The 21,864-nt window shown below is 39.2% G+C and overlaps 1 protein-coding gene across 2 annotated transcripts in view; it reads left to right on the top strand.

The window, feature by feature from the left end:
* Positions 1–21,161, top strand: part of LOC145999131 (AN1-type zinc finger protein 2A-like) — a 39,395-nt gene extending 18,234 nt beyond the window's left edge. The window contains exon 7 of one of the 2 annotated variants that reach the window (XR_014443370.1): positions 14,609–14,719. Coding sequence is in view for 1 of the 2 variants with exons in the window: in XM_083136068.1 (XP_082992194.1) it covers positions 14,609–14,827 (219 nt within the window). In the remaining variant the exon portion in view is untranslated. Of the gene's footprint in view, positions 1–14,608 lie in introns of both variants that reach the window. The other variant, XM_083136068.1, reaches the window with a different exon arrangement.
* Positions 21,162–21,864: the final 703 nt, after the last annotated feature.

The following is a 21,864-nucleotide window of genomic DNA, read 5'->3' as shown; positions in this document are numbered from 1 at the left end:
CATGAGGCACAGATGTACACCCATTCAAATATAATGACAATAAGATCTATAAGTTCCACACAATAATTTATGAAACCAGGGAGTTTTTTTAATAACCCTGTATTGTAAAGCTTGTTTCTTAGACCCTTTGTGTGTAGTTTTATTGCCTTAGGCAATTACAAATTAACAAGTTGAAGTTAAGTCTCTGCTGGACCTTTGGCTGATGTCATGAATCCATTTTCAATTTTTCCTCTCCTTTCGAAAAATCAGTATGATATCCAAAAATCTGAAAATTGCATATATATAGAATATGTTTAATAGAATTGCATGGCAACAAAACTATTAAGAATATCTAGACCACAGTAAAAGGAAACCACACAATGATTCAACTTAATGCTCTAGAAGTAATTCTAAGGAAATATAATTTTTCAGATTTTGGAATATCATAGCAATTTTTCAAAAGGAGATGGAAATTTGAAAATGGCTACCTTGGCCAAAGGTCGAGTTGAACCTGAAGGAGACATTTTTAATCTTTATCTGAAACACAGTAGAAAGGAAAACGATGTACAGTATTTTGTAACTTTTCAGGAGTAAAGTATGGAAATGCATTTCCTTTTGCTTTTACTGGCCTTTTTACAAAAAAATGTATTGCAATAAAAATCTAACGTTGTATATTAGTGACTAGAGCTGAGCCGATACCACTTTGAACCGATACCGATGCCGATACACTCACCGATTCCCACCAATACCGATACTTGAAATTTGCAATAATTAAAATTTGTTCAAAACATTGATCAATAGTGTCCTTTCCAATTATATGCATCAATTTAGCAAGAAATTTGGTTTAGAATATTCAAGAATTTAGTCAGAATATGAAAATAGATGTTATGTATTCACAAAATACAGTTTCTCGTGCAAAATAAAAAGAAAGTTTGAATTTTGCTCAATTTCCAGGATAATTAGACTCCGCTAAAGTGGCATTTTTGCAGACCAATTTGCCGGAAAAGTATCGGCTGGTATTGGTAGATGAATTCCAACCAATACCGATACCACTGGTATCTGCCGATACCAAAGTATCGGTATCGGCTCAGCCCTGTTAGTGACTTATAACATTTACAAGGTGTAGATTTATTTGCAAATATCTTGAAAATTAGAGTTGTGAGTGGGGAACCATACTTCTGCTAGGAATGGCCAACCATGCACAGGCATAATTCCATTCAAACTAACAAGTTTTATGTCTCATCATCCGGAAGAGTAGATTCTGTTTTGTTTTTTTCTCCAATGTGTGACATCCTTCATTATTACAAAATAACACAGTAAATGTTAGTATTGTATTGGTTTTTATTTATTCTGGTTCCTTGGAACTTTTTCATGTTACCAAGGGGGGCAGGGAGCACTGCACCTGCTAGTTTGCAATAATTGACTGTTTGGCCAGCGAATGACGGTCACTTTTGTTCCATCCTTCGATAGCTCGGGTAACCACTACAGAAAAACTTTTCCCAGGGGCAAAAAAGGTATCTGCTCATTGAATCTTTCAATTTGTGTAATAAGCCAAAGTCCAGTGGACTCATGTCTGAACTGTGTACCAACGAAGGTAATATTTCCCACTTGTATCAGTAAATGGTGATATTTTCATGCCTTTTTTGTTGATTGTTGCCTTAGCTGGAACAATCAGGAAAAGGAAACCACTGCATGAAAATGGAATTCAAAGCATTCGAAACAATAGAAACTTTCCACCAGTAAGTCTTGTTTTGGACTTGACTGTCAAAGGAACGGAACTTAGCACACAAACTGTTTGACGAATTTTAAGAATTGGTAGAAATACTCCATTAAAGACACCTGGGAAGAAAGGAAAGTAGGCAAAGAAAAAGAAATGTGATGTGGATGATTTTGATTGTGACTACATACGATGCACAACATAAAACATGAATATGAGTGATTGTGTTCCTACCATAAGTGATATTTAGAAACAAGTCAGGGGAGAAATAAATTTTGCTTTGTGGTAATTTAGAAATATTTATACCCAATATTCATTCATTCATTCATTCATTGTTTTCTGCCTAATTGGCAGGTTTTTCACTGCAATCTCCAGCTTTCCCTGTTCTCTGCCTTACGCTTCGTAATAGCATACGACCCAGTTAATTTAATATCATCCATAAGCTGATATCTCTTTCTTCCACGGACTTTTCTTCCTTCAACCATTCCCTCCAAGGCATCTCTTAGCAGGCAGTTCCTTCTTAGACAGTGTCCTAACCAGTTTCTTTTCCTCTTCTTGATGGTCTCCAGTATAGATCTTTTTTCACCAACTCTTTTCAGTACAGCTTCGTTTCTTACCTTGTCCGTCCATTTTACACGCTCCATTTTTCGCCATGTCCACATTTCAAAAGCTTCGAGTCGTTTCTCTTCATTTCTTCTCAACGTCCAGGTTTCTGCACCATATAGTGCTACACTCCACACAAAACATTTCACTAATCTCTTCCTTAGACCTATGTCCATGGGTCCACAAAAAACATTTTTTCTTCTATTGAAAGCTTCTTTTGCTATTGCGATTCTCATTTTCACTTCTTGGTTGCAGCTCATGTCACTGCTTATAGTGCATCCGAGGTACTTGAAGCTATCCACTTGCTGGATTCTTTCACTGTTTGCTCTCACATTAATATTCCTTGGTTTCCGTCCTATAACCATTGCATTTGTCTTCTTTACATTAATCTTCATTCCATACTGCTCACAGCTGCTGTTTAACTCTTCTAACATACTATTTATGGTTATTTCGTCCTCAGCGAATAATGCCATGTCATCAGCAAATCTTATGCAGTTTATTCTTCTTCCTCCCAATTTGACACCTCCTGTACCCTGGAAACAAGTTTTCACTATATCTTCTAAATAGATATTAAACAAAGTAGGCGATAGGCAGCATCCTTGTCGTACTCCTCTTCCAATTTCACAGCCTTCTGTCATTTCGTCTCCTGTTCTCACTTTAACTCGTTGATTCATGTATAAGTTGCTTAGAAGTCTTCTCTCTTTCCAATCTACACCAATTTTCTTCAGAATTTCTAAAAGTTTAACCCAATTCACTCTATCAAAGGCTTTCTCCAGGTCTACAAATACTACAAACACCTCCTTTCCTTTCTCTAAATATCTTTCCCCAATGGTCCTCAGTAAACCAATTGCATCCCTTGTACCTCTTCCTTTCCTGAAACCAAACTGTTCTTCCTCTAACTCGCCACTGACCTTCGAGTATAGGCGTCTGTTCAGAATTCTTAGAAGAATTTTTGCCGAGTGAGATATCAAGCTGATTGTCCTGTACTCAGAACATTTTCTGGCATTGCTTTTCTTCTGCAGAGGTATCAAAACAGTCTCCGTGAAATCTTGTGGCCAATCCCCTTTCTCATAGATTTCATTGCATAAGTGCAGTATTTCTCTTTTTCCATCTCCCAGGCATTTGATAAGTTCAACAGGAATTTCATCAGTGCCCGTTGCTTTCCCATTCCTCATTTCTTTGAGTGCTTGCTCAAATTCTTCATTCAGGATATAGTATCCTTTCTCATCATCAGGCACGTCGTCTTCATTTTCTACATTCAGACTGTCTGGGCGATTCTCTTTCTGGTAGAGCTCTTCAACGTACTTTCCCCACACATGGGTTTTGTATATAAAAAGAATGAGGGCGACAGAATTTTTTTAATGGAAAGAAACAACATTGTTATTAGAGGAAATAATTTTCTATGGACAATGACTCGATTGCAAATAGCTGGCCAACATGTTAAAACGTGGATGAATTCCGGCCATACCAAATTCAAATTATGGCTCGGGGGTGACAAACCACTCCCTGTGAAGATGCCTTTAAAAGTCAAAGGGTCATCATCATTCATGCAGGTTCTTTGTCGGGCTTTGTTGCAAATCCCTTGCTCTTGCTTAGGTTCAGGCCTATGAAAGTTTATCACAAGGTAATGGATAGGTATAAAAAGTGGTTCACTAATCAGCTACTTCCTAACATTCCTCCAAATTCCTTAATAGTAATTGTTAATGTTCCATATCATTCTAATGAAACAAAGCACCCACATCAAAATCTAGAAAAGACAAACTTTGTTTATGGCTACAGAAGCACAATATTTTTCAAGATGCAGATATGACAAAACCACAACCACTTTTCAAGCAGTACAAAATTGGCACAAGTGACACAGCCATACAATAGTGAGATTGTCAGCATACCATTGTGATTTTAGTGCAATAGAACTCATATGGGCCCTAATCAAAGGATACATTGCCAAATGCAACATACAATGAATGATATTCAGCGAATAACTTCCCCCCAATTCATTGCGTGAAGTCATGCTCTGCCGCCATATTTTGGGCACACAGACAGATCATGCATTGAAAACATGCTGATTAAGCATTGTGCACATGATCTTTGCCGAAGCGATTCAACGTATAATTATCATGATCATATAAGGAATGTGTATGTATAAAATATCCCAAATTTCTTGTTGTAAGAAGGATTCTCATGTGCTTTCCTTAAGCCCCAGCTGGATGTTGAAAGAAATCCAAATTTCGAGGGTGTCGTTAGTTCCATTCTAACAACAGTACCGAGGGAACACTAGGAAGGTGCTGACGTCGCTTTCAAGAAATTCCCCCTTTTCCCAGCCACAAACCCTCCCACATTCTTACCATCGTTACGCAGTTTCAGCAACCCGAACTCGCTACTTTTACGATCTGGCAGGGAGGGGGAGAATGGAATGGGCATGCCCACTGGCCATTGACAGATGTGTGCCGGAACCCTGAAGAATAACTGTTTTCCTTTCCTTAGTTGAAAGAAAGCTTTCACATCGTCCTTTGAGATCACCAGCCTATGCACTGTGAAGCTGCATGTTTATTTTTGTTTCCGTCGGTACATTCATTTCATTAAGTAAAATGGCCAAGTAACATAGATTATGTAAAATGCCTAAAATATAAATTCTGCACTTTGGAATCAGGATTCTGTTGTTACTGTTCTCATGCAAGAAGCTACATACTTTGTGTTATCAGGGCCTCCCCAATGGCATGGATGGTATAGGTGACATCGTCGCCTTGTAATCAAGGAACCCCGGATTCAATACCCGGTGGAGGCATGTAGTGGCTCGAATCCCACTTTAAACTATACGTCCAGTCTTGATTTGCCTTTCTGTGCGTAAATTGGTCTTAAAACAAGTTGAACAAACAAACTTTTTTCTATCAGTTCACAATTATTTTTGGCTGTGCTCTAATAGTTGGAGATATTGATAAGTGTCCAAAATGGATAGATGCACGTAAAGAGTGAGGTATTTGCAAAATTTCCGGCAACTACTCTTGAAGCATCGATATATTATAAATTGTACATATATAGTCTCCCCACAGTAACCAAATATTAGGAAGCAGATGGAGGACTTCCCCTTCCCTTTCAAATAATATTTTGTACATAACCGCCGAACTTGAGACCTCTATTACTCAAAATTAGTCTGTTTGATACCCGGTGGAGGCACATGGCACAGTGGTTTGGATCCCACTTTAAACTGTAGGTCTAGTCCCGATTAGCCTTCCTGTGCATAAAGTGGACTTAAAACAACAAATCAATCAATCAAGATTAGTCAAAAGCAGGCACGTATCAAGAAATATATTTCGGGGGGGGGGGGGGAGGCCGAACCAAGTCTCAGAAATAATAATAATAATAATATAAATGATGAAATTAAGTATTCACATTAGATTAATGACATTAATTAAATGTGTAATTTAATTAATAATGTATTGTTTCTTGAATAGGCAAAAAGACGGTGTAAGAACAGGGATATAACAGCATGTATTCATTATCTTGCTTAGGTGTAGTCAATATCGCAAAAAAATGAAATTTGAAATGACTGTCAAATGGATCAAGAATCGAATATTTATTGAATAACAAAAAGCATGTTAGTTCCAGTGTGCATAAATCATCTTTGATACTGGCCTTGACAACCATATGTTCCCAATATAATTGTTGCCTTCCAATAAGTTTGGCAGAAATAAATAACCTTCGATTTTACAACAAATACTAAAAACGTATATTTTCATTATTTAATTTCAGTGCTTGATACCCTGGCACTGGCGTACGAAGTATTAGATATTATAATTATATTTTCTTATATATTTTCTTTTGGGGGGCTGAACTTGTGAACTTGGATGGTGCATAAACAGTGGCGCTGGAACATTTTTCATCTGTAAGGTGCAAAATTCGTCCGCCATATTACAGGGTGAGCAGAAAGTTGCTGTCCCCAATAAATGAAGAATACTTGTTTTGGGGAAAGCGACTTTGTGCGTACCCACTGTCTCTGTGTGTGTGTGTGTGAGTGAGTGAGTGAGTGAGTGAGTGAGTGAGTGAGTGAGAGAGAGTGAGAGAGAGAGAGAGAGAGAGAGAGAAAAGTTGGGGCATGGAAAATTCCATTTTAGAAGAGCACACACAGATTTCCTGTTTTTTTTTTGTTTTTTTTTTTACATAAACAACATTTTTTTATGGTTATTTTAAAAACAGATAATTCCAAAACATATAAAGCTCGTTTTGTGCTCATTTGGAAGAGAATGAAAAGGAAAATCAGAATTTTGTCATTTGAAAGTAGCAAATATCTATTAATTTTAATGCAGGATGTCATTTGAAGGGGCAATAGGAGGGATTTCCCCCCCCCCATCTTGTTTTGAAACATCAAATCTCTGGATATGAGTGACACATCTCAACCGGGGATCATTATTTCCAACCCACTTGCAAACTATATTGTACTTATGGTGTTCCATTTGAATTCAGTTAAGTTTACCACACCATAGCTACATACAAAAATATATCTCTATGCAATTTATGGTGACTGTGTACAGTGACACCAATTTATATGGGTCTGTGGAGCCCCGAGCCCACCCAATAATTTATGTGATTTGTGAACTTATAATTCAAATTTTTGAGCCCACCCAGCGTTTTTGAAAAATTGACACCCCTGGCTGTCTCTTTTAGATGCCATGTATTCGGTATTTTTTCAGACTTCTGGTGTTTCACAAGTACTCTTGTATCGAACACTAAAACTGGGCAGTGTTTCTGACGTATGTTGAGACGCTTGGTCGTTTAATCTTCTTCGAGAGCTTGTTGAGATCTGTAGTGTTTTGTTGTGTTTTATAAAAATAAGTCGAGGTGGTGACTGATCGAGGAATACCATACGTTTGAATGCATTGTTTTCAATCTTCATTGCACAATATGAATAGTCACTTTGAAGACAGGTTTATTTTTGCATGTAGTCCTATTAAATGCACACACATGGCATTTAGATGATTAAGAACGTGGATTTTATGGAAACATGTCAGGAAATATGTCATGTCAGCCAAAATACATTTTCACCTCACTCAAGGATTATGGGAATTCAATTGAAATTGTACCAATATCTACAGCTGAATGTGAATGCGGGTTTCGCAGTGGTCTTCTCTCCTTTATGCCTTTATACTAGGGCATTTGTAGTTTCCTGCGCACACCCTCCCCTTTCACCTAACTGTTGTGTCAATGGGGGAAATAGGCGACGTGATTGGTCACTTGCAGGGTTGCCTTTCATACTCACCACAGCAGGCACTCAAAACAGCCAAACAGCCATTTCCATATTCTTGGAATGTTCCCTCGCTCTTACACTGTTGGAGGCTGGGAAAAATGCCAGCCCTGTTTCACAACTGAATGATTTTTTGTAGCTAGGATTTTGTCCCAAAACAGACCGCATTTTTGTTTGGTATGCTACACCTACAGTCCCTTTAATTGCCTGGGAAGTACAGCGTTTAACAATGGAGAACTCCTCATCCAATCAGTTCGCTCCACATTTTTCCAATTTTGTGATGCAAGCTGGAAGGTGGCAGGTTGACACCTCTTGCTTTTGCATTGCTTCTTTTGCCGATCGGATTCGTTCATGAGTCTCAAACCTTGTGGTGAAAATTAAGGGTCATTAAAGTTATTTTTGAAGTTAAGCGAATTGTTTAAAAGGCGTTTTTCAAGTGAAAATAGGGATTTTAAGCATTTACAGGAATTTATAGTTCATTTAGACATTTTTAGGTCATATAGAATTTCAGTAGAGGGGTGCTGTGTACATGAACCTCAAAGATCTATAAATAGCATGCGTTTAGGACGTAGCACAAAAGATAGGTATATACAGGCACGTCGCCTGATAATGTTCACATGAGCACATGAACACTCATGTATATTACTTACGTGAAATTTAAAAGATTTCGTAATTCCGCGTTGCACAATTTAATGGTTCAATCCTATTAATTTCGAAGATCCACTGTCTTCATTCACAAAAGGGTACGGCGTTTGAAGCGGAGATGGTACCGCGTCAGTACATTGTTTGTTCCCGGGCGGCGGTGGTTGCGATTTTTCCCGTTCGGCAGCACTGGCACGCGCATCCTGGTTTGCGTCGTCTGCTTCCTGTTGTCCGGTGGCGTTGCCAGTTGGGGGTTGGGGGGCTGGGCCGTGTTGCTCGGTAATGTGCCGTTCCTGTTCTCCGCGTGGCTGGAGGGGGGTCGAGTATGTGTATAGCATCTTTTCTTTTTCAGGTCGGGGATCTTTCTGAGGACAGGGTGCCAAGTTGGGTGTGCTTGTCCATTGTCCAGGTTTAGTGCTGGTTTCTGCTGGATGATAGCGTGGGTTTCTTTGATGGTGTTTTCTATGACAGAGCCGGTTGGGTGAAGTATGGATATGGAGGAGATGGTGTGGTTGGTGGAGTGGAGGTGTTGGGAGAGGCCTGATTTAGGTGTGTCGTTTTTGGAATCTTTTACATGTTCGTTAATCCGTTCTTGGACGGTGCGGATGGTTCTGCCAATGTAGGTGTTGTGGCATTGGCATGTGGTCTTGTAGACACCGGGGGATGCAAGTTTGGGTAGGTAGTATCTCTTGAAGTTGGGTAGTGCCCTTCCGATTTGGGATATGGGTTTGTGTGCTACTCGGATGTTGAAGGGTTTGAGGGCCTTGGCAAATTTTCCAGATGTGGTGGGGTGGTATGGAAAGGCGATCCATTTGGGTTTAGGATTTTGGTTCGGGTTATCTCTGTTTCTTGGATGTCTGAACTGGGTTTCTGTTTTTGCGCACCACATGGATAGTTGGCGCTCGGTGTAACCGTTGTTTAGGCCTATTTCCGTTACGCACGCGATTTCATCTTGCAGATCATCTACTGTGCAGCTGTGTGTGAAGGCTCTTCTGTAAAAGTTCATCCATACTCCAGCTTTCTGTTTTGGTGGGTGGTTGGATTTTGCATGGATATACTGGGTGCCCGAACCTGGTTTCCTGTATACGGATGTGACGAACTTGTCTTGGAGTCGTCGGATGCTGAGGTCGAGAAAGTTGAGGCGGCCATTTTGTTCCCTTTCAACGGTGAAGTTTATGTTGGGATGTATGTTATTGCCCTCAATAACATACATCCCAACATAAACTTCACCGTTGAAAGGGAACAAAATGGCCGCCTCAACTTTCTCGACCTCAGCATCCGACGACTCCAAGACAAGTTCGTCACATCCGTATACAGGAAACCAGGTTCGGGCACCCAGTATATCCATGCAAAATCCAACCACCCACCAAAACAGAAAGCTGGAGTATGGATGAACTTTTACAGAAGAGCCTTCACACACAGCTGCACAGTAGATGATCTGCAAGATGAAATCGCGTGCGTAACGGAAATAGGCCTAAACAACGGTTACACCGAGCGCCAACTATCCATGTGGTGCGCAAAAACAGAAACCCAGTTCAGACATCCAAGAAACAGAGATAACCCGAACCAAAATCCTAAACCCAAATGGATCGCCTTTCCATACCACCCCACCACATCTGGAAAATTTGCCAAGGCCCTCAAACCCTTCAACATCCGAGTAGCACACAAACCCATATCCCAAATCGGAAGGGCACTACCCAACTTCAAGAGATACTACCTACCCAAACTTGCATCCCCCGGTGTCTACAAGACCACATGCCAATGCCACAACACCTACATTGGCAGAACCATCCGCACCGTCCAAGAACGGATTAACGAACATGTAAAAGATTCCAAAAACGACACACCTAAATCAGGCCTCTCCCAACACCTCCACTCCACCAACCACACCATCTCCTCCATATCCATACTTCACCCAACCGGCTCTGTCATAGAAAACACCATCAAAGAAACCCACGCTATCATCCAGCAGAAACCAGCACTAAACCTGGACAATGGACAAGCACACCCAACTTGGCACCCTGTCCTCAGAAAGATCCCCGACCTGAAAAAGAAAAGATGCTATACACATACTCGACCCCCCTCCAGCCACGCGGAGAACAGGAACGGCACATTACCGAGCAACACGGCCCAGCCCCCCAACCCCCAACTGGCAACGCCACCGGACAACAGGAAGCAGACGACGCAAACCAGGATGCGCGTGCCAGTGCTGCCGAACGGGAAAAATCGCAACCACCGCCGCCCGGGAACAAACAATGTACTGACGCGGTACCATCTCCGCTTCAAACGCCGTACCCTTTTGTGAATGAAGACAGTGGATCTTCGAAATTAATAGGATTGAACCATTAAATTGTGCAACGCGGAATTACGAAATCTTTTAAATTTCACGTAAGTAATTTTAAACCGCGTTTACCGCAACCACCATGAACTCATGTATATGTTTTAAATTACATACATATTAAATGCACACACATATATTTATTTGAAAAATCCTTCTTTGATGTTCGAGTATATACACACAATTTACTCTGACACGTCGTCTTTCACGTCTGATAACTTTTTTAGATAGTTGGCAACACTGACTCCTGCCATGTTCTACGGATTGCGTTGAACACAATTGCTGTGCGTGTTGCATCAAACTGGCAGCTAAGGGCTGTTGGCCACTATACTCCGAAAATGTTCACTGCTTTGTGCGAACACATGGTGGTGCAAGCCCTGATGCAAGCGGCAATACATCTTGCATTCGGCACCAGAGTGCAGCATATACAAGGCATGTCTAGGAGGACTCAGTGTGAATCGCCACACCCTGGGGCACCGTGATTGGCTTACAGGGGCGCTGCAAAATGTTCCAATATTTTCACTGAATTGTTAGTCATTGCTATGAATGTTTCAAATATGTGCTTATTTAGTACATTTTTACATATTAAATTTTTCTGAATTTGAAATACGTGTTTAATTTTTAACTTAAAACATGCAATCTTACAAGTAACTGAGCGTTGCAAGTGTTATAAAGGGGTATACATTCTGAGCGCCATGGAAAACTCTTGAAACACTAAGGGCACCGTGAAGCAAAGAAGTTTGGGAACCCTTGCTTTAAATGGTCGAAAAATCAATCTCTCTGAACCATGGCTAAATTATGCTAGGAGAAAAAATATGAAACACGAGGGAAGAAGGAATATGAGCATTGCCACATTGACTGACACTTCAGTCATAAACATCGCAACTGAGTTATTGTGAGAGGGGGGACATTCTGTATAATACCCAAATATCTTAATACACAAAATACATTTTTTCTGGACTAGATGCGTCCTCCCCTCTGTCCCGCTAACAGTGCACGTGCTTTCAATGCTGAATGAATGTAATTTCTTAACAGAAAGGAGATTGCAAAGTATGGTTGTCTTGCATTGTACATACCTGAGATTACATGTTATACTCATTAGTTTGCACTAGCCATTACTAATTGTAAATTACGTAATTAAAAGGGTATTAATTGAATAAAAAAAATCTTGTATTACTTCAAATATAGCGTGATTTGGGGGGAAATTGTTGAAAAGAAGTTGAACTGTTATTATTACTTTTTCAATTGAAGATGAAGTTACAAGGGAGGGGAGTAAATCTCCATTGAGTATAAAAATTTTATTGTGAATACCCGTATGTGAAGCGCATGCGACACCACTGGGTGTATATACCTAGAAAACTGTTCCCTAGTAATGATGTCAAGTTGAATATCATCCATTTAAACTTTTGGCCATTGAATCTTTGTTAAAAATAGCAGTAAATAAAGTAAGAATGGAGAATTGGAGCAAAGTTTGTGCACATTTTCAAGAAACCGAAGAGTTCTGTTTCACAAGAGACTGACTAATGGACAACATTATTGATAGAATTGTCATTGATCTAATTATGGACAATAATGACAATGAAGATTCTCAAGAACAAAGATCCAACAGGTAGAACAATAATCTCAGAGTGCAACCTCTGCTAAATTAAGATAAAAAAGTTTGTAAATTTCATTGCTTTTTCCATTCTACATTCTAATTAGTTATTTGGATGATGTGTATATTTGTGCATTCCCACGTATCTTAATCTCAGCCTGGCCTTAACTTATCCTGAGGTGGATTTCACTCGGTGTACAGTGTCAACATCATGTGGTTTTTGCTAGAAATGCCGATGATCGGCAAGTGCAGGGAAACATTGACAGTTTGTATCAAATGCAGTTTATTTATCTCTTTGGTTATGTATTTCCAGTTGGTTTCACATTTCTTGCATCAGAACAGCAGCACTTAAGTGACTGGCTTTACAAATATCCAGCCATCACACACTCATCGCGAACTAGCACATATGAAATTTTTGCATAAAATCATCAATGGTAAAATTAAAACTGAATTTCTAATCAATCAATTTAACTTTTAGCCACCTGACGGTCGAAATTTCGACCACCACATGTAAACCCCTTAATGTCAGATGGTTGATATTTCGACCAGCAGCACGCAACAGCAATTAACGCAACCAACCTGCAATGTGAAGCTCTTTCACAATCCCACTACAAGGATCTCCCTTCTGCAGTAGTCTGTCTTCTATGGACTTTCCTGCCTATTTAATAACTTGCCTCCAAACAATTGCATTTACTTGCTGGAACACAGTTTCCTACAGTTGTTAAGAATGTATTGTAACTTTTTAAATATTTTTCTGTACCACATTATATTGATTTGGTTTTGTTGTTGTTTTCAAGTATAAAATTGCCATTCAGTACTGTATCTGAAACTTTATTTAAAATAATAAATAAATATACTGGTCAAAAAAAGTTTTGCATATAACAAAATTTTTATTTTCTGCATCACAGAAGCCACACATGTCGATACCTCCGACTAGGGCAATGAAAGCACAAAACACAAAAGATAGTTAAAGAAAATTTTGGAAGATATAACCAAAAACACAAAGTGGTTTTCCCAACCAAAGTAAGATGCAACCAAAAGATCACCAATTACCAAGGTGAGTAAACCTATCAGAAACCCCTCACCGTCTAGTCAGTAACGTGTGTGGCCTCCACGAACACGTAGACATTCTTGAACACGACGGGGCATGCTGAAAACCAGGTTATCCAATGCATGTTGTGGAAGTTTGTCCCATTCCTGAATGGCAGAGTGTATCAGATCACGTAGGGTTTGTGGTGGGTGAGGGCGGTTTGCAATGGCACGTTTCAGAAGGTGCCAGGCATGTTTGATACAATTCATATCGGGGGAGACTGCTGGCCAGTCCATCTGGCGGATTGCATGCCTTCGAAGTAAAAGGTCCACTGAATGGACACGGTGAGGACGGGCATTATCGTCCACTAACGTGAATCCTGCACCAACATCCTGTGCAAATGCCCTAACGACGGGTCGAAGAACACTGTCCTCGTATGTCTGTGCATCCATAGTGCCCTGTATGTGAACTAATGGCATCCGACGACGCAATATGATTCCTGCCCAGAACGGTGCCAAACCACCCTGTTGCTGGAAGCGTTCCACCATGAACGATTAATTGAAACGCTGCTCATTTGCTCTCCAGACACGTATAGTGTTGTCATCGGGGTTCAGACTAACCCCTACTTTATCTGTAAATAGTGTTTGTGACCAGTGTTCCCAGGTCCAGTTTTCAGGTTGTCTAGCCCATCTTACGCGTAGTGCTCTATGTCGTGCAGTGAGTTGGGGAAATTTCAAAGGTCGACGGGCATCAATCCCTATATTGTGCAGTCGGTTTCACACCATTTGGGTGGACACCATGATCCCTGAGGTCTCACGGACCACCTTCTGGAGTTGGGTTGCTGTGGACGTAGAAGTTCTGCGAGCAGAAATACGGATATGCCTGTCTTGTGCAGCCGTTATTTTTGCGTGGTCTTCCTTCTCTGGCCCTATCTGCTATTGAATGGGTCTCCTCGAATTTCTTCCACATACTAGAAACGTCACTTTGATGACAGCCTACCCGATTTGCTACGTCCAGTTGCTTCATACCTTCCTGTAGTAGAGTCACTATTATGCTTCTATCCACTGCCGAAAGTGTGTTTCGTGGCATTTCTAAAATGTAAACTCACACCATGACAACCATTACAACCTTCCTTGAGACGTCCAGTGCTTTATACTCCCCCTTCTCACGAACTGCGAGACATTCGGTGGGTGAATTACGAGGTTAAAACGTGATACATGCTTCACAACCTGGCCACAGACATGTACCTGCTCTTTTGTGTGTTGAATTGGCCTTCGGTTGATGTGTGCGCTTCAAACGTATGGAGATTTGTGGCGTCAGTGATGTAGAATATGAAAAACTTGCAATATGCAAAACTTTTTTTTGACCAGTATACTTATATTGATTTTTTACGACAGTAATTATTACTTTTATTGTAAATTTGGGTGGTTGTAAATCATTAATGTTCTGTCTTGTACTTTGTATAGAGCGAAGATGAAGCCTTAGCCCGTGCACTCCAAGCATCTTTGCAGGACACCCCTGGAAATACAAATCAACATTCACCACAGGGAATGCCAGTTTTATCCCAAGAGGAAGAAGACCTGATGTTAGCACGTGCAATCGCTGAGAGCGAGCGAGAACAACGAAGAATGCAGCAGGTCCCTGGGAATAGCGGCTCAAGCCGTGATCGTTGTTCTGTTTCGTAGAAGATGCCTGCACCGAGACAGCAACACTGATGCTGTCGTTCACATAACTCAACCTGCATCTATCATAAGTCACTTTTATATAGTCATTGTTATCATTGTTCATGTTATCACTTTTTACATTTTATTCCTATTGTATGATATATATAAAAATACTAGTATCACATCTAGATTATTAAAACAAGAAAAGTTGTCCATGGTTGGACCTGTTTTCATATTTAATCATTCAATATTTTTGTGCATCCAATTCAGTTGGATAATGATATTTTGCACAAACTGGCAGTGTTTCCAACCTAAAAAAATATATCCTATTATGTGACGATGTTATTTTCTTCATTGTTTCTTATCTGTAAAATATTCATCCCGACACATAGTGAGACGTAACATGAAAGACCAAATTAATTAATTAATTGAAAAGACAATTATATCATCTTATACAGGTTTCTATTTATTTTGTATATATAGCTTTTAGATACAATTTTAGTGAGAGTTTGAGTTCTGATGTTACAAATCCGAAAATGATTTGAAGAATGGTGTTGCATTCGAAATGATTGTGAAAAAAAAAGAAAGTGGTATTGGGTAAAATATAGCACAATTTAATACATTCAATTAGTTATATGTGTAAATAGGACTTTAAAGATTTCACATTAATACAGTAATATATTTCTGTAGCTAATGAAGGGAATGTTGCTTATCAAATTACATTTTTTGTACAAACCTACTATGGTATCATTTTTTCAAACACATTTCCAAGAATTTTGTACCTATTTTACTTCAGTGTTTTTGTCTAGATTGTATTAAAAATACATCAGCTTGTGATTATTTATTCTTTGTTGCTTTTATAATTGTATTCAGTAGATGTTAAAGAATTATTACATGATGTTAAGTGCCAACGAGACTGATGCTTAAGCCCTAATCACATTGCCTAATTATCATTAGCTTTCTGCAGCAATCAAACAACTTAAGAAAGTGTACCCATCAAACATAGGTATATCTGTCATGGGGTAGGGGAGATCCATTTACAATTTACAGGTTTTGGAATTTCTGGATTGACATTGGCATAAATCATTTGTGCACCTAAAAATAAAATCCTAGGTGTGCCTATACCATCATGCTTGCATATGAAGAACTCACAATTAATTCTGTACATTGAAATAAGTGATTTGTATACTTCCTTAAACCAAACTTATTTTTATGTTAAGAGGATAAAGTGCAGTTTCAAGTGTGTCAACATTCTTTCAAGTATTAAGAAAATAAATTTAAAAAATAATACGTACTAGTTGTTCCTATTCTGAAATTTCTTTCAATATTTTAGCCTCGTTTTGCAGGACCCTCTGAAACGTCGAAATAAATTTTTGAACAGGAACTCCTCATCAGTACTTCTTTATTTTGTGTCCTTCTTGTGAAACTGTGCTTATGTCAATATTGAAGAAAGTGTTGCAAGTATTACAAAAAAGATTGTATTTCTCGTTACATTGCTGTTGTAAGCATATCTTGAAGTCAATTATTATGCTAGATGAAGCTTATTGAAAATATTAATAAAAATATGTTTCAACTCCCATGTATTTTGTATGGAGAATGAAATTACATGTAAAAGTTCTGAGGGAACTGACAAAAAAGAGAATGCTTAACAGTTTACAGGATTTAAACCCTTGACTCAAAATTTTATTGAAATCCGTCCATACCTTATGTAAATCAATGAGAAAATCTAAAGTAATGCTTAGTTATAAATAGAGCCAGGATAGTATGCAAATGCATATTTTAGAGCCAACAACCATTACTAAAATTGTATTCTATGTCTGTGCTTTGAGTATACTGTCTTCTATCCCCCTTCTGCCAACCTCCGTGGCAGAGTGGTTAGCACCACATGCTACAATGCCAGTGGTCCCAGGTTCGAATCTCTTGTGTATTGGAAAGGAACAGTGGCTTCGCAACTATGGTGACCGCATGCAAGATTCTATGTAACAATGACCAGTCTATAGATGATCATAAACTTGTTACCTTAAAATATTGTCCAATCGTACATTGTGAATTAGAACAAGTTTTTTCTTAGTATAAAAATATTCTTGTGCAAAACAGAAGGGAGTTTCAAGATTGAAGATATGAGAAAATGTTGTAATGAAGTGCATTTATGCTCTGTAAGAAATTTTTCTATCATTTATATAACAGCAGTGTAAAGTAAATGAGAATAGGTGGAAACACTCAGAACTGCAAATTTTACATTGTTTACCTGCTAAATCGTATGAGCTGAAAAAAGAACAAGTACAGTACATGTACAGTTTTTGCAGTAACTGATAGAAAACATTTAAAGAAGTTAAGGTGTTTTTCTAAAGTGCATATTTGCATGCACATGCGTGTCCTAGTTATAAATATGCTATTCAGCAATAGAACTTGCAAGTCTTTCAAATGCTTTAAAAGCAACACATTGGAGAGCATACTTTTTTTTATTGCATGTGATGCTCTAACATTCTTTCATTCTAGCACCATGCAAGTCCTCATTTCAGGTAAAGATGAAGGATGCAGGAAGTATTCCTAAACAAAAAATAACCTCACTAATGAAAACCTATTTTGTAGTTGACATCAAACTATGAGATCTAGAAACATTGCTCTTGTAAGCACCCTACAGATTCCTAATTCCAATACGATCTTCCATTTCATTATTTGGCTGTTATCCATTGCTACTGTAGCCCAACACAGTCCATATTTCAATTGGTGAATGCTAATTTCTTCACTCACAAAACACCCATACCAAGACTGGGATTCGAATCTGGTACCCTTGCTGTCATAATGCACTGTGCTAAATTTTGCATATTTATTTATTTCAATTCTGTCAAACTGTGTCCGAGAATTAGAATTAAGAGAACTCTGAGTTCTAGTTTATTGATTTGCCCTCATGGTTCAGTTGCAAGTGAATCTTTAATTATTAAGCTACATGAGCATATTCTAGTCCTGTGTACTTTGAGTCTGTCATGTTATTCTTCAAACTTACTTCTTTCCATTCATGGTCTCTGTGCAGATTTATTATGTACTAGAGTACTTTCACAAATACAAAGGCTGTCACAGAGAAGGTGAGACAGATTTTTTCCTGGCTTGGCAACACTACCTATGGTTTCGGCACTAGTCGCATCGTGTAGGATGACTCCTTCTGTTTCTGTAGCAAGTTGTCACATGTTGCGAAACCACGTTAGTGAGCATGTGTGTTGATTTACGTGGAACGTGTTTCGTTTACCCCTCCAGGTTTTTGTGTATAACATTGCTTTTCCCGATGAGTATTCAAGATGAACAGCGACATGCCAAAAAATTTTGTTGGCGTTTAGGGAAAAGTGCTGCAGAAACATATGCAATGTTTCAACAGGCATATGCCGATCAAGACAGACTGAGTAAAGCCACAGTATTACCAAGGAGTCATTGAGACTGTGCCAGCACGTAGCAAAAAAGAGGCCGCATTTGAAGAACTCCTTCATATTGCACCACAATAACGCATGCCTGCATTGCAGCCTGCGACTTTTGGCTATTTCCACTTTTAAAGGCCGCTTTACGTGGTGGTCATTTCATGACGAACAAAGAAGTGATCATCGCAGCGAAAGTTTTCTTCTGTTCGCTACCTGACGACGAATTTTTCAAAGACATTCACAAAGTGGCAGGAGCGTATGGACGCTTGCTTAGCTGTCAATGATGCCTATTTTGAAAAAGATGTACGTCTACTCAATATGGCTGATTCTGAATAAAAATTTTGTGGTTTGTAATTTTTTTGTTTCATTTTCATGAGACTTGGAGGGGTCCATGTACATGCTTGTCTTTTATCTGCTACGCAGTCACGACTTTTTGATCTATTACGCTCATTCTGGTATCAATCGGCAACTAATGAACTAAATTTTCACCCTTGTGCATTTGCTAGCCAATGGAGGTTGCTGTTTTCCTATACAGGAATTAGTCTCACCTTCTCTGCGACAGCCTTTGTACATGTGTATTGTTCCAACTGCCAGACTGCATTCTCGGGAGCAAGCAAGCGAAAACAAGTCTCTGTGCAAGTGGTGACTTGAGAGGGCTCGACCAATTAATGCATGAGGGGACCAGCTGCAGCTACCAACTGTTTTAGCAGCAGCAGCACATACTGCTTCACTCCACCCACTCAATTTCTTCCCCTTCTCTATGCTTTGTGTGGCCTTGCTCTTTAGATTCCGGGATAGAGTATAGCTCCTGTCTTCAAAACAGACATTCATTCAAACACAATTCACACACTTTACCAAAGTATCACATACTTTCCCCATCCTCGCATACACTTTGCAAAAATTATGCATACAGAAGTCAGACCTAGCACTTTAAATATGTGCCATGGGAGGATGGGAAAGAAAGAATAAAGTGAAGATGCGTTCTTCAAGAAAATACTGTTTGGAGGGAACAAATACATGTGTTATTCAGACCAGAGCAGAGGTTCCCAAACTTTTTGTTTCATGGCACCCTTAGTGTTTTGCGGCACCAAAGTCATAATGTAGGCCTAGCTAACATTTGCAACAGTTAGTATGGTTAGGTTGCTTGCCGTAAGTTAAAAATAAACACACATTTCCAATTCAGAAACATTTTATATGTAAAAAGTAATAAATAAGCACACATTTGAAAGTAAGTGTCATTTCACGGTGCCCCTGTAAGGCAGCCAAGGTGTCCTGTGTGCTGCCGCGGACACTTTGGAAACCACTGGACTAGACCAGGCAAGCGGCCTGGCGTCAGCGATGTCTTTTCCGGTGAACGGGGTCCGTGACAGTCTCATGCTACAGTCTGTTTTTTTCGCTCTCCCTACCTTCGCTCTCTTTCCCTTTCTGTTGACGTTGCAGACTGACGCCAGTATAATCCTCCCTCGGAAGTTGTGTTGTGCCGTGTGTGTGTGTTAAAGATTGTGGCTTAATATGGCACCACAAAAGTTTATATTACAACAAAGGATTTATCTTGTCGAGTGTTACTTCGGAAAGAGGAATTGGGGAGAAGTGCGATGACGTTTTGCAACGAAATTTCCTGGTGTTCCTGTTCCACATAGGACCACTATATTAAACCTCGTAAGAAAGTTTAGAGTAACAGGGTCAGTTCTGAATACAAGTGGAAAGAAAAATGGGGAATCTAAAAAATAAAGTATGCAAAGACAATCCGCACACCATCCATGAGTTAAAAGAGAGTATTGTACGAGAAATCAGGAGAATTACAGTAGATGAACTTGCACGTGTAAATGCCAATTTCCTTCAGATGCCAGGAATGTGTTGCAGCAGAGGAACATCATTTTCAACACCTTCTGTAGTCAAGTTTAGTACACAATATGAAAACTGTAATTCTGATAGCCGACTCTATCGACTGTCGTGGACCCCGTTCTCTGAGAAAGACAAGCGCTGATGCCGGGCCTCTTGCAGCCGAGTCTCGTAGCGAATGTCATAGAATGCTCTGTACTTGTGCCTCATTAGGCTAACCAGCTGATTAGGAGATGCAAAGGATATGCTGTATATATGTTTTGGCATATAGGCAAACAAGTTTTCTTAATTTGATTTTGCTGTGAAGGCCTTGTTTTGGTCCTAGGAGCCCGTGGAGATCGTAATACTTTAGCCTTTGTGTATGCAACTGTACACTACAGATTCATCACTACCACTGACAATTATTTTATCCATCGTGTAACACACTCAAAGTGTTAGTACTGTGTGGTTTACCTTTTTCTGTGATATGTACCCTGATTACAAATAAAGCTGTATCACCAATTTAGTTTCTTGTATTCAAAATGTGATAGCACTTTCAGAAGAAACAAATTGAGTAAATGTTTCAATAACGTATAGACCTATAAATATTTTGGAAGCATAAAGCTCTGTGTGGTGCCATGTGCCACACACCCCTAATGACAACCCTGCCCAGAACCTTTGGTAGCATGATCATAAGTTCAAACTATCCAACACACTTTGCCACTGGTCAGCAGCTCCTTTCACATTTGGGCTTTTGTAATTTAAAATGTCATGATATAATACTGATAAATGTTGCAAGTACAAACTTGATGAAAATATTGATTGTATCTGGCACTAATGAATGTATCATGCAGAAGTTTCCATCCTCTATAATCGTCACTTGTAGAAACTTATAAAAATATGGAATATCTTTTGATTTTAATGTACTTTTGTATTCTATTAATTTTATTTCCTAGATGTAAAGTATATGAACTATATAATTTATTGAAAGTAAAACACAACTCTGTCCAAAAATTATATATAATAATATTCATACTTATTAAGTTTTACTTGCGTGTAAAAGAACATGAAGAAAGCTATGTAATTACTATTATTATGATTTTTAGTAAAGAATTAAACTACCTGTCTGAAATATCATGATTTTACTCTTACCACAGGTAACTGCAGTTACTTTTTACGTTATTGGCTGAACATGAATAGGTATAATAAAAACATGATGAAGCAATTTTACTGGAATTTTGTGTTTTTCTTTCAGAGAAGGAAAGTAGCCTCAAAAATTCAGTTTTCTATCTTCTGACCATTAATCTGAAATTGTAAAAACTAGAGGTTTCCTTTTCCCAACTTTTCTTTCCATTCGTGTACAGGCTTGTTCATAGGCATAACTTGTTGGGGCCAAGGCATGGCTCTCATTGCCCCAAAATTTTCAGGCTTATTAACATATGTTAACTCATGACACAACAGCCCGTGAACGCCAGACCCTACCCACCGACTGCTGCCCTCACTTACACATGCCTCAGGAGAGGTGAGCGATCATCCAACCAGTTTCGGGGTGACGTGGTCAGCACGACGAACCCCCAGTTGTTGTAGGTTTCAGTGACCGGGTTATGCTACTCATTTGTAGCTACCCAACCCAATTTTCTCACGATGGTGGGTTGCCACCGATCCCATACAGAAGCCAAAAATCTCAGGAGAAAAGTTGTTACACTTCACACAGGACTCCTAGAACCTTCGGAGCCCAAAGCATGACTGTCTCTTCCTTGCCAGCCTTCCCGGTATGGGTGACCCTACCAGTAGCAATGCTACTGCCAGTTTAGCCTGACAAATCAT

Source organism: Lepisma saccharinum, chromosome 1 (genome assembly GCF_977018435.1).
Source record: "Lepisma saccharinum chromosome 1, izLepSacc3.1, whole genome shotgun sequence".
Taxonomy (NCBI): domain Eukaryota; kingdom Metazoa; phylum Arthropoda; class Insecta; order Zygentoma; family Lepismatidae; genus Lepisma; species Lepisma saccharinum.
This window is presented reverse-complemented; position numbering and strand designations above follow the sequence as displayed.